The 13,388-nt window shown below is 40.9% G+C and overlaps 1 protein-coding gene across 13 annotated transcripts in view; it reads left to right on the forward strand.

Moving 5' to 3' along the window:
- MAGI1 (membrane associated guanylate kinase, WW and PDZ domain containing 1) overlaps nucleotides 1-13,388 on the forward strand; it is a 626,907-nt gene that overhangs the window by 529,509 nt on the left and 84,010 nt on the right. For all 13 annotated transcript variants that reach the window (XM_081246536.1, XM_081246528.1, XM_081246535.1 and 10 more), the window contains 2 exons: nucleotides 1,799-1,896; nucleotides 8,329-8,421. In XM_081246536.1, the coding sequence (XP_081102662.1) occupies nucleotides 1,799-1,896; nucleotides 8,329-8,421 (191 nt within the window). The remainder of the gene's footprint in view (nucleotides 1-1,798; nucleotides 1,897-8,328; nucleotides 8,422-13,388) is intronic.

Below are 13,388 nucleotides of genomic sequence, written 5' to 3' on the forward strand. Positions count from 1 at the left end.
ACCTATGAAACAGAAACAGAATCACAGTCATAGAAGAGTGGTGGTTACCAAGGGGGAGGGGATTGGGGGAGGGATGTAGTGGGAGGTTGGGGTGAGCAGATGTAGCCTTTTACATATGGAATGGATAGCAGCAAAGTCCTACTGTGTGGCACAGAGAACTATGTTCAGTATCCTGTGATAAACCATGATGGAAAAGAACATTTTTTTAAAAAAGAATGTGTGTGTGTGTGTGTGTGTGTGTATATATATATATATATATATATATATATATAAACCAAATCACTTTGCTGTACAGCAGTAATTAACACAACATTGTAAATCAACTATACTTCAATAAAAATTTTTTTAATTTTAAAAAAATTAAAAGAAAAAGAAAGGTGATCTTAGTCGTTTCTCTGACCCTCATAAAATTCCTCTGTGTGCCCTACAGATCATTTTTCTCAAGATATACAGTGGGGCTCCTGTCGAATTGGGGCTTGTTTTGAGTTCTCCCTCAAATAATTTGTGCATCAAAAGAGAAAAAGAATAGATGACTACAGCTTTGATGGTTAAAGAGACTTGGAGTGAGGGGCGAGTTGTTACCTTACCATACATTTCTCCTCCCTGTCTTCTCAGATCCATGTGCCTGTGAATGTTAGACTATATCTTAGCATGAAATTGCCTACCAGAATTAGGAAATAAACAAGTAGTCCTGTAATAGGAATTAAGGGTAGTCGGTCTATCCACCCTACTTGACAAGCCTGTCTTTAAAAAATAAAGCCTGGCTTGAAAAAATATTTTGAGTTCTAAATAATCACATAATAGGAATATTTTCAAAATTCTTATGAAGTATGATTTTGATGAAGGAAAAAAGATAGGAATATGTTTATGCTTGTGTGTCTGTGTGTTTGTGTACTATGTGTGTATGTACATATACATACACTAAATAAGGTGATGGCAAAAAAATATGCATTTGGATTTATATATATGTTTGTGCGTGTGTATGTGTGTATTTTTATCTTGCCTTGGCCTTATTAGTTTTGGAGCCATCTGAAGTATCTGGGTCTTTGTCACTTTGAACACATCACATTTGCTTAGGTTAGCTGCATTTGGAGTCTTTTTGCCTAAGGCTTATCCTTTGAATCCTGACTCCATGCCTATTGATCAGAATAGTTGACAGATGTTGGTAGAGTCCTTCTTTTAACTTGATCGTTTGGGAAATGCTTATGCTTCCGTGAACTCTATTGTAGAAAGTTACGCAGAATTTCTGGCATTACTTATTACAGACAACACCACATCTTCACTTTAATCTCCTTTTAAAATAATTCTATAATCGACTTCTTGTTGAATTAAAGAAACACCCACCTGTCACGTGATTCCTTGGGCATTTGGCAGAGTCAGTAGTTATAATCCTGGGACTTGAAAGCAGGCCAGTCTGAGCTTGAATCCTCTTTACTGTTGACTAGTTCTGTTTTGTTAGGTGAGCTGTTTCTTAACTGCTCAGAAACTTCCTTTCCTTATCCATAAAATAAGAATAAAAATAGGACCTCTATCCTAGCATTTATTGAAGATTTTTAAAATAAAATGCATGTAAAGCTGGTAGCACAGTGCTTGGTACAAATAAGCAGTCAGTATATGGAAACCATTCATTTTTCTTTTTATTTTATTGTATCTTCCTAACTGTGCTTTTTGACATAAGATGCTCAACATCTCAGACCACCTGCTTTGCTCAGGTCTAATCAGGGGACTTGGACTGATTGGCTTTTTGCTTGTGGGATGCAATGTTTCCTAACTGAATGCAATCTGCCTTCTGCTCCAGCCACATCAACAGGAAGACACAATATGAGAACCCGGTTCTAGAAGCCAAACGGAAGAAGCAGCTGGAGCAACAGCAGCAGCAGCAGCAGCAGCCAGAAGGTTCGCTTTCCCGGGATCTGTGGGCCAAGGAGCTCCGGGCAAAGCCTGGGCGCTGACACCCCCGTGTGGTCAGAACTGGCCACGAGCATCACGTCCTTTGCGGTGCTGGGGACTTGATGTCCTGGAAGGGTGGGGAGTAATGCAGAGCCTCTGCTAGATTCCATACCCTGAACCTGGACAGCTAAAGTGGGGGGCCCAGTTTAAAAGCACCCAATCTCCACTCTAATTTAGAAAGGGGCTGCCGTTACATTGGAGAACAGTTCTGATGGTGAAAGAACTACGTTGTGCTCAGTAGCTTTTGCACAGCACCTGGTATCTAAATCCAAACCACTTTTAGCACGTTAAGAGGAGGTGCTGGGTATGAAACTAACGTTTAAGTTTAGCAACATTACATATAAGAATAGAAAACGCTGTTAATTTTCAGTGCTTTTAAAAAATTACAAGTTAGTTCACGCTCTTCACAAAAATATGAACACTTCAGGAGTGGAGAACATTTAAGTTCTCCATTTAAGCCAGTGGAGGCCCTACTGGCTCCCATCCCATTCTCAGCAATAAACACTGTGCAGAAATTTTCTGGGGATGTACAAATATGCATCTTTTTACAAAAAGTAGATTATAATTTATATATATTAATATATTATGTATTTGTATTAGTTTTGTGACCTGTTTTTGTCACTTAAATATATTTCTTGCACAAATTTCAATGCTACTTAATATAGATTTACCTTTTTTTAACCTTTAAAATTTTTTTTAAACATCTTTATTGGAGTATAATTGCCTTACAGTGGTGTGTTAGTTTCTGCTATATAACAAAGTGAATCAGCTATACATATACATATATCCCCATGTCTCCTCCCTCTTGCATCACCCTCCCACCCTCTCTATCCCACCCCTCAAGGTGGTCACAAAACACTGAACTGATCTCCCTGTGCTATGCGGCTGCTTCCCACTAGCTATCTATTTTACATTCGGTAGTGTATATATGTCCATGCCACTCTCTCACTTCGTCCCAGCTTACCCTTCCCCCTCCCCGTGTCCTCAAGTACATTCTCTACATCTGTGTCTTTATTCCTGTCCTGCCCCTAGGTTCTTCAGAACCATTCTTTTTTTTTCTGGATTCCATATATATGTGTTAGTATACGGTATTTGTTTTTCTCTTTCTGACTTACTTCACTCTGTATGACAGACTCTAGGTCCATCCACCTCACTATAAATAACTCAAGTTTCGTTTCTTTCTATGGTTGAGTAATATTCCATTGTATATATGTGCCACATCTTCTTTATCCATTCATCTGTCGATGGACACTTAGGTTGCTTCCATGTCCTGGCTATTGTAAATAGTGCTGCAGTGAACATTGTGCTGCATGTCTCTTTTTGAATTATGGTTTTCTCAGGGTATATGCCCAGTAGTGGGATTGCTGGGTTGTATGGTAGTTCTATTTTTAGTTTTTTAAGGAACTTCCATACTGTTCTCCATAGTGGCTGTATCCATTTACATTCCCACAAACAGTGCAAGCGGGTTCCCTTTTCTCCACACCCTCCCCAGCATTTATTGTTTGTAGATTTTTTGATGATGGCCATTCTGACCAGTGTGAGGTGATACCTCATTGTAGTTTTGATTTGCATTTCTCTAATGATTAGTGATGTTGAGCATCCTTTCATGTGTTTGTTGGCAATCTATATATCCTCTTTGGAGAAATGTCTATTTAGGTCTTCTGCCCATTTTTGGATTGGGTTGTTTGTTTTTTTGTTATTGAGCTGCATGAGCTGCTTGTATATTTTGGAGATGAATCCTTTGTCAGTTGCTTCGTTTGCAAATATTTTCTCCCATCCTGAGGGTTGTCTTTTCATCTTGTTTATGGTTTCCTTTGCTGTGCAAAAGATTTTAAGTTCCATTAGGTCCCATTTGCTTATTTTTGTTTTTATTTCCATTTCTCTAGGAGGTGGGTCAAAAAGGATCTTGCTGTGATTTATGTCATAGAGTGTTCTGCCTGTTTTCCTCTAAGAGTTTTATAGTGTCTGGCCTTACATTTAGGTCTTTAATCCATTTTGAGTTTAATTTTGTGTATGGTGTTAGGGAATGTTCTAATTTCATTCTTTTACATGTAGCTGTCCAGTTTTCCCAGCACCTCTTACTGAAGAGGCTGTCTTTTCTCCATTGTATGCTCTTGTCTCCTTTATCAAAGATAAGGTGACCATATGTGCATGGGTTTATCTCTGGGCTTTCTATCCTGTTCCACTGATCTATATTTGTGTTTTTGTGCCAGTACCATACTATCTTGATTACTGTAGCTTTGTAGTATAGGCTGAAGACCAGGAGCCTGATTCCTCCAGCTCTGTTTTTTATTCTCAAAATTGCTTTGGCTATTCGGGGTCTTTCATATTTCCATACAAAGTGTGAAATTTTTTGTTCTAGCTCTGTGAAAAATGCCATTGGTAGTTTGATAGGGATTGCTTTGAATCTGTAGATTGCTTTGGGTAGTATAGTCATTTTCACAATGTTGATTCTTCCAATCCAAGAACATAGTATATCTCTCCATGTGTTTGTATCATCTTTGTGTTTGTATCATTTTATCTTCCAGGTCACTTATCCATTCTTCTGCAGTTATTCTGCTATTGATTCTTTCCAGAGAATTTTTAATTTCATTTATTGTGTTGTTCATCATTGTTTGTTTGCTCTTTAGTTCTTCTAGGTCCTTGTTAGATGTTTCTTGTACTTTCTCCATTCTATTTCCAAGATTTTGGATCATCTTTACTATCATTACTCTGAATTCTTTTTCAGGTAGACTGCCTATTTCCTCTTCATTTGTTTGGTCTGGTGGGTTTTTAGCTTGCTCCTTCATCTGCTGTGTGTTCCTCTGTCTTCTCATTTTGCTAAACTTACTGTGTTTAGGGTCTTCTTTTCGCAGACTGCAGGTTCATAGTTCCTGTTGTTTTTGGTTTCTGCCCCCAGTGGCTAAGGTTCGTTCATTGGGTTGTGTATGCTTCCTGGTGGAGGGGACTGGTGCCTGTGTTCTGGTGGATGAGGCTGGATCTTTCTGGTGGGCAGAACCACGTCGGTGGTGTGTTTTAGGGTGTCTGTGACCTTATGATTTTAGGCAGCCTCTCTGCTAATGGTGGGGGTGTGTTCCTGTCTTGCTAGTTGTTTGGCATAGGGTGTCCAGCACTGTAGCTTGCTGGTCATTGAGTAGAGCTGGTTCTTAGCGTTGAGATGGAGATCTCTGGGAGAGCTTTTGCCATTTGATATTACACGGAGCCAAGAGGTCTCTTGTGGACCAATGTCCTGAACTCGGCTCTCCCACCTCAGAGGCACAGCCCTGACACCCGGCTGGAGCACCAAGACCCTGACAGCCACACGGTTCAGAAGAAAAGGGAGGAAAAAAAAGAAAGAAAGAAGGAAGGAAGAAAGGGAGGGAGGAAATGAAAAGTTATTAAAATAAAAAAAAATTTTAATAAAAAAATATAGAAAATAATTTAAATAAAGGAAGAAAGGAAGAATAGAGCAACCAAACCAAAAAAACAAATCCACCAGTGATAACAAGCGCTAAAAACTATACTGAAAAAAGAAAAAAAAGGGCAGATAGAACCCTAGGACAAATGGTAAAAGCAAAGCTATACAGACAAAATCACACAAAGAAGCATACACATACACACTTACAAAAAGAAAAAAAGGAAAAAAAAAGATATCTATATATTAAAAAAAAAATGAAGAGAGCGACCAAATCAATAAACAAATCTACCAATGATAATAAACTCTAAATACTAAACTACGATAAACATAAAACCAGAAACAAATTAGATGCAGAATGCAAACCCCATGTCTACAGTTGCTCCCAAATTCCACCACCTCAGTTTTGGGATGATTTGTTGTCTATTCAGGTATTCCACAGATGCAGGGTACATCAAGTTGATTGTGGAGATTTAATCCGCTGCTCCTGAGGCTGCTGGGAGAGATTTCCCTTTCTCTTCTTTGTTCGCACTGGGCTCAGCTTTGGATTTGGCCCTGCCTCTGTGTATAGGTCACCTGAGGGCGTTCCTACAGACAGGACAAGGTTAAAGGAGCAGCTGATTGGGGCCTCTGGCTCTCTCAGGCCGTGGGGAGGGAGGGGTATGGGTGCAGGGTGAGCCTGCGGCGGCAGAGGCCGGCATGACATTGCACCAGCCTGAGGCGTGCCCTGTGTTCTCCCACGGAAGTTGTCCCTGGATCACAGGACCCTGGCAGTGGCGGGCTGCACAGGCTTCCAGGAGGGGACGTGTGGATAGTGATCTGTGCTTGCACACAGGCTTCTTGGTGGCTGCAGCAGCAGCCTTAGCATCTCATGCCCGTCTCTGGTGTCCGCGCTGGTAGCCGCGGCTTGCGCCTGTCTCTGGAGCTCGTTTAGGTGACGCTCTGAATCCCCTCTCCTCACACACCTTGAAACAGTGGTCTCTTGCCTCTTAGGCAAGTCCAGGCTTTTTCCCGGACTCCCTCCCGGCTAGCTGTGGTGCATTAGCCCCTTCAGGCTGTGTTCACACAGCCAACCCCAGTCCTCTCCCTGGGATCCGACCAAAGTCCAAGCCTCAGCTCCCAGCCTCCGCCCACCCCAGCAGGTGAGCAGACCAGCCTCTCGGGCTGGTGAGTGCCCACCGGTCAGCACCGATCCTCTGTGCGGGAATCTCTCCGCTTTGCCCTCCGCACCCCGTTGCTGCGCTCTCTTCCGTGGCTCCAAAGCTTCCCCCCCACCCACCCCCAGTCTCTGCCATTGAAGGGGCTTCCTAGTGTGTGGAAACCTTTCCTCCTCCACAGCTCCCTCCCAGAGGTGCAGGTCTCGTCCCTATTCTTTTGTCTCTCTTTATTCTTTTTTCTTTTGCCCTACCCAGGTACGTGGGGAGTTTCTTGCCTTTTGGGAGGCCTGAGGTCTTCTGCCAGCGTTCAGTAGGTGTTCTGTAGGAGTTGTTCCACCTGTAGTTGTATTTCTGATGTATTTGTGGGGAGGAAGGTGATCTCCATGTCTTACTGCTCTGCCATCTTGAAGGTTTCCTACCTTGTAATTTTTAATGACTGCATATTATTCCCTTTTATGAATCTCTGCACTTCATGTAGCCATCTATTTATTAATAGGTGCTTAGGTGTTTCCTCATTTTTCATTGCAATCTTTAAAAATAATAGGCTTAGTACCCCTTCAATGTAATATGTGAATATCAGGTATATGAATATCAAGCATAATACTTCTCTTATTATAATATTGAATATAATAAATATAGACCATAGCATGGAAGTTGGCAAACTTTTTCTGTAAATGGCCATATAATAAATACTTTAGGCTTTGCTATTCATGCAATCTCTATTAAAACTACTCATCTCTGTCCATATGGTATGAAAACAGCTACAGACTATATGTAAACAAGTGGACATGGCTGTGTTTCAGTAAAACATTATGTGTGAACACTAAAATTTGAACCTCATGTAATTTTCATGTGTTACAAAATATTCTTTTTAGACTTTTTTCAATCATTTAAATATGTAGAAACCATTCTTGGCTTACAAGCTTTATAAAAATAGACATTGGGACCAACTTGGCCTGTAAGTCATAGTTTGACAACCACTGCCATAGACTATATTTTAGAGAGAGTGTGTTTGTATGTGTCTATGTGTGTGTGAGTATACTCACCCATTGAAAAGGTCTCCTTTCTACCTTAATCTCTTTCTATTTAAAATTATTTTTAATTTTTTTATCAGTTTGGGGAATGGGAGTGTACAATTGAAATATGAGTGTTAAAATTGAGTGTACATATACAACTGACTACGTTAGCTTAGCTGGAAAAGTGACTTTGGGGTAGATCTCAAGGGTCACTCATAGTGGGTTATTTCTGGGCCTCCAAAGTGAGTACGACTTAGGACTCAGGAGTTTTAGTAATGGGTCCCATTTGGGTTTGAGAGATGATAGGGGATAGCACCTTAGCAAACTGCTACAACCCACCTTCACTACCCCAGACAAGCAGGCTTCAGCAGACCAGCCTAGGTCTAAATTGCATTAGAGAAGTTTCTCCCATATTGGGCCAGCTTTAGTTAACTCTGTATCTTCCCTGATATTTTTTACTTGGTCTCACTTTGTACTCTCCAGCCAGACAGACCTGGAGATTTTATTAGTTGTATTTTTATTGGTTGTATTTCTATCCTCAAAGATCTTAGGAGAAAGAGACAGAAACACAAACACACACACACACACACACACACATACAGTGGGAGGGACCTTATTATCCTTAATGGGGTCAGATAACAGTTTCTTTTCATTCGAAGCTCTCTGCTTCTGGTTTTATAGGTTTGGGTAGTTTTATAATTAAGTTTTATAATGAAGAAGAAGGTGAATCCTAAGTAAAGCGACCTACGTAAGTAATCTTAAGTAAGCAAGTGGAAGGAAAAACAGCAAACTGTTTCTTGTCTTCTTGTAGAATGGACAGAAGATGATTCATCGCTCGTGCCTCCTCTTATTCCAAACCACCCCCCAAGCAATCCGGAGCAGGCCAGAGAAGCTCCACTTCAGGGTAAAGTGTTTTTATAATTGCATCCTAATTTGGCTCAAATTTTTAATTTTTTTAAAGAAACTTTAAAGAGTGGAATCTTGTAACTCCCAAGTCATTCCAAAGAATTGTTCCTAGACAGTTCTTTGTTGTGGGCTGTCCTGTATGTATTGTAGGACACTGAGCAGTGTTCCTGGCCTCTACCCACTAGGTGCCGGGAGAATCCCTCCCACTTTGTGACAGACAAGTCCCCAGATATTGCCAAATGCCCCTGGGTTGGGGACAAAGTCATCTTAGAGTTGTGAATCCTTGATTTAATTAGAGACCACAGATATTTAATATTGTGTTAAATAAGATACACTGAAAATTCAACACTAGGTATTTCAAGATTCTAGTCAACGTATTTGCTTTTGACTAAGATTTTCTTGTAAATGTAAAATGGTTTGATATTATTGTGTTGTAAACTCTAACCTCTATTCTTGCTGCAGTTTTGGCATTTATGCATGTTTTACATCGCTTCATTGGGTCTCACTTATTTACATTCACAAGTAGTATGCATCCCCTACAGAGATTCATTTTTGAAAATTGGAAGCTCCAGAATCTTGCTACTTTCAGGCCTCATTACTCTTAAGGGATAGACAAGGTTTTGGGGTTTTTTGTTTAGTTTTTTTCTTTTAAATAAAAAAAATAGAACAAGCATCATATTTGATAGTGTTGGGGAGTTTGTGTTACAGAACCATGAAAAAAAACCTGTAAAATTTGTGTTCCTTCTCTCTGCATTTTAAAAGAAATAAATGTGTTAGACATTAAAAGATAAGTAGAATAACTCTTTTCCCTAATTTTCATTCCTCCATTATAATTTTCATAAGAAAAATTGTTTCCCTTTTAGCTGATATTGTCATGAGTTTGGTATTAATATCAACTTATATAAAATAATTTCATTCTTTTCTATGGTGTTAATGGTTTTAATACAGATAGAACATAGAAGATAATAACATATTAATTCATATCAACATGATTGTGGCCTGCTTTGTATTTTTTTAAATATGAAATTCCTCTGCGGCCTCATGTTGTCTTATTTTCCTGCTCATGGTAAGTTAGCTACACTAACTTTTCAGTTCCTTGAACCTCTTTTCAATTCCTTAAATCAGCAGAACTATGGACCACATCAGGGCGTTTGCATATGCTGTTCCCTGTTTGCAGCTGTCTTTTCCTCCCACTGTTTGCTTTGCTAACTTCTACTCATCTAAGGTTTTGCTGGATTCCCCTGTCTTATTCACACTTCCCATCTTAAACTTCTTATTTATAGAATTTAACTGTTGATAATTAGTGTTTATTTGTGTTCAATTATCTAACAGCAGTTTCCTCTTCAGACTTTAAATCCTGTGGAGGCAGGAGACTGGTTTTATTTCCCACTGGGGGATACCTCGAACTAGACCTAATCACCTCTGCTACATTTATTATTGTGTGAAACAATGTATGTACATCCATGATAACCAACCTAGCTTCCTTAAAGAGTTGTCTTAGAGATTAAATCAATTAAAGCTTTAAAGTTACAGGTTCTGGGTGCCAAATGCTTAGTGCACCAGCTGAGTTAAGAGTCCGGATGGAATTGATCTCTATTAGGAACTTTATCTCAGATTCTTCTCTTGTTTTAGGCCTTTTTTTCCTTTTCTTTTACTTTAGTCCTCTAGGCTCCCATAGTGGTTAGGGTTTGGGAGAGGCTCACTGAACTCCCTGTGGGAACGAGTCATTATTCTGAAAACCCTTCTACTGCATAGTCTCTACACTGATTCTTGTCTTTCAAATATAGTCATATCTTTGGAAATAATGGATACAGAAGCCAGTTTAAATCCATACCCTTTGACTCCAAGCTGCAATTGTGAGAAACATTAAATTGGATATTATCATAATAGGTTACAACTCTGAGTTCCCTGCCTGCTGGTTAAGCATCCTGGTCTACGTTCCTGACAGTACTCTCAGGAAGAAGCTATATAGCTAATAGGGTTAGATTGTTTGGTATTAATTTTGCTGAGTTCACTGCTCAACTAAACTTGCTTCTGATCAAGAGTGTACTTCTCATCCCAGCAAATAATTTTAAAGAGATCTGCTCTTAGGAAATCTCTCCATCTTTCACCTTATGCTCAGAGAGAGATTTTTGTAGCTGCCCGTTTACCCCACCCACTTCACCACCACCATCATCAAAATAATAGCCTACATTTATTGAGCTCTTTTATGCAGCAGCCACCTCCCTAAGCACTTTACCTATGTTATCTGTCCACAGTTCTTCCTTACAACCATCATGTGAATGGTGAGGTTGGTACCCTCATTACCTCCACTTATGCATCCGACCCTCAGGCAGAGAGAAGTTTAGTAACTTGCCCAAAGCCACACAGCCAGGAAGTAGTAGAGCACAGATTTGAGCACCTAGCTGTCATTAGGAACAGTTTAACTTTTGGCTAACACCTTTTTGTTGTAGTTTTTTGTGGGATACTTCATTGCGTAGTCTCGATGTGTGCCATCCAGTTTGGCTGCTACTGGCTACATGTTACCAGTTAAATTCAAGTTCATTACAATTAAAAACTCAAAAATTCAGTTCCTTGGTTCCACTAGCCATGTTTCAAGGGCTCAAGAGCTGTGTGTGACCAGCAGCTGCCATATTGGACAGTGCAGATACAGAGCATTTCCTGCGTCACAGGACGTGCTCTTGGACAGCGCTGGTGTAGGGTATTCAAACAGTATTACCAAGAAGAGTGCAGCTTGGCAGAGAAGCAAGCACCTATGGGTTATTCAAGAGTAGATGTTTGGGCTGAGACCCAGAAGATACTGATTCACTGAGTCCAGGGCAGCCCCTAGAAATGAGTACATCTTTAAAAAGTTGCTCAGGTGCGGCTTCCCTAGTGGCGCAGTGGTTGAGAGTCCGCCTGCTGATGCAGGGGACACGGGTTCGTGCCCCGGTCTGGGAAGATCCCACATGCCACGGAGCAGCTGGGCCCGTGAGCCATGGCCGCTGAGCCTGCGCATCCGGAGCCTGTGCTCCCAACGGGAGAGGCCACAACAATGAGAGGCCCGCGTACCGCAAAAAAAAAAAAAAAAAAAAAAGTTGCCCAGGTGATCCTCACACATAACCACATCTACAAGTGGTGACTAGTAAAGAGATCAGCATCTCTTAGAAAATGACACGTGCCACAGGGCTGCAGCAGAGAGCTCCACATTCCACTGCTTGTGGGTAGAAAAGCACTTCTTTTCCAAAACTACAGTAACTGATGATCTACCCATACATAAAACGTAATAAAACGTGCATAAATGTGAAACCCTCTGATCTTCCCTCCCTAGTTAAGTGTTGAAACAGGAAGTCAGTGGTGTAATTTAAAAGTCTTCTTCGTGTCTCTTTTAAGCTGAAAACATTCTGAGCTCAAAATATGCTAATAGCTTTAAAACATTTCATTCAGATAATCTGCCGGATACATTTTTACATTTTCTAACTTTGCCTATAATCAGGGTGGGAAACTTACACACTCAACCTCTTTCTGCCTTCTCAACGACACGTTAAATCTCATTTCTTTGCACTGTTTTTCATTCATTCATTCAACACACATTTTTGGAGTACATACAATGAAACAGGCCGCGTTCTACACGCTGGATATACAAGCAGAAATCCTCATGGGGTTTGCATTTTAGTGTTGTATGTGTGGGCATGGGTAGTGCCCCTCCTGCAAGGGGCTGGGGAGAGGGAGACAAAAGCCCCAACCAATAAGTAAGATGTATACTGTGTGGGATGGTGGTCAATGCTACCAACAAAAATAAAGCAGGTAAGGGGGATTGTGAATGTTGAAGGAGGTATTGCAGTTTTTAATACGGTGGACAGAGAAAGCCTCACTGAGAGGGTGATGACTATTGATGTCTTTGCATAAGTGAAATACATTTCCCTTCGAGCTCGCCCCAGTAGCCTCTGCCTCAAGAATGTCTGCTATTCACGTATCCCAAAAAGGAAAATTTGGGGGTTATCTCAACGGTCCTCGATTTTCCATCTAGTAATTACCATAGCAACTGTCTCAGTACAAGCCCTGGCTGCACTTGACATCACCTCCCTGGTGCTCTGGCTGACGACTTCGCATGGTGAATCCTGCTAGGTCTCACCTTTCATTAGCCACGGTGACAGGGCTGTAGTTTGTCATGCTTCCCACCAGCCTTGGGACTGCTCTAGAGAGGAGGAGGTGAGTGAGCAGACCTGTGACTCCAGGCAATTTAAAACAGCCTTCTTAAGAGCCAGAAACTTTTGAAATGTGCAATTAAATATTGTATGTGTGCCCAGAGACCTTTTAAAAAAGATACAGCTAACCAAAAATAACTGTCCTTCCTGGGTGCCAGCCTCGTAGTGCAGGGGTATATGGAGACATGGAGACTTTTTCTCCTGTTTGTTTGTTTTTTATTTTTATTTATTTATTTATTTGTATAACATTTTTGATAGAAGAGAAATAGGGCAGGGCTTCCCTGGTGGCGCAGTGGTTGAGAGTCCGCCTGCCGATGCAGGGGACGTGGGTTTGTGCCTCGGTCTGGGAAGATCCCACGTGCCGCGGAGCGGTTGGGCCCGTGAGCCATGGCCGCTGAGCCTGCGCGTCCGGAGCCTGTGCTCCGCAACGGGAGAGGCCCGCGTACCGCAAAAAAAAAAAAAAAAGAAAGAAAGAAAGAAATAGGGCAGGTGGAGAAGCAGTGGCAAGGGCGGGAGATGGGAAATATAATTAAGAGAGTTGAAAGAGTCTGAGCATAGAATGACGGTCACTACCGGGGATAATCAGGGAAATTCCAATGAGCTTCTTAATTACAGAGAAATGCCCAAACCCAATAAAATTTTGGGTTTGTGTACAAAATGTTATTTATGAATGTTATCAAGAAAACTCAGTAAAACCTTAGGTAGCATGTTCGGAAGCTGTATGTCTATTAATTTATTTTAAATAAGACAACTGAATTTGGAGCCATCTGGCTCTTGT

The sequence above is a fragment of the Mesoplodon bidens genome (genome assembly GCF_964165515.1).
Source record: "Mesoplodon bidens genome assembly, chromosome: 10".
In the NCBI taxonomy this organism is placed as follows: Eukaryota; Metazoa; Chordata; class Mammalia; order Artiodactyla; family Ziphiidae; genus Mesoplodon; species Mesoplodon bidens.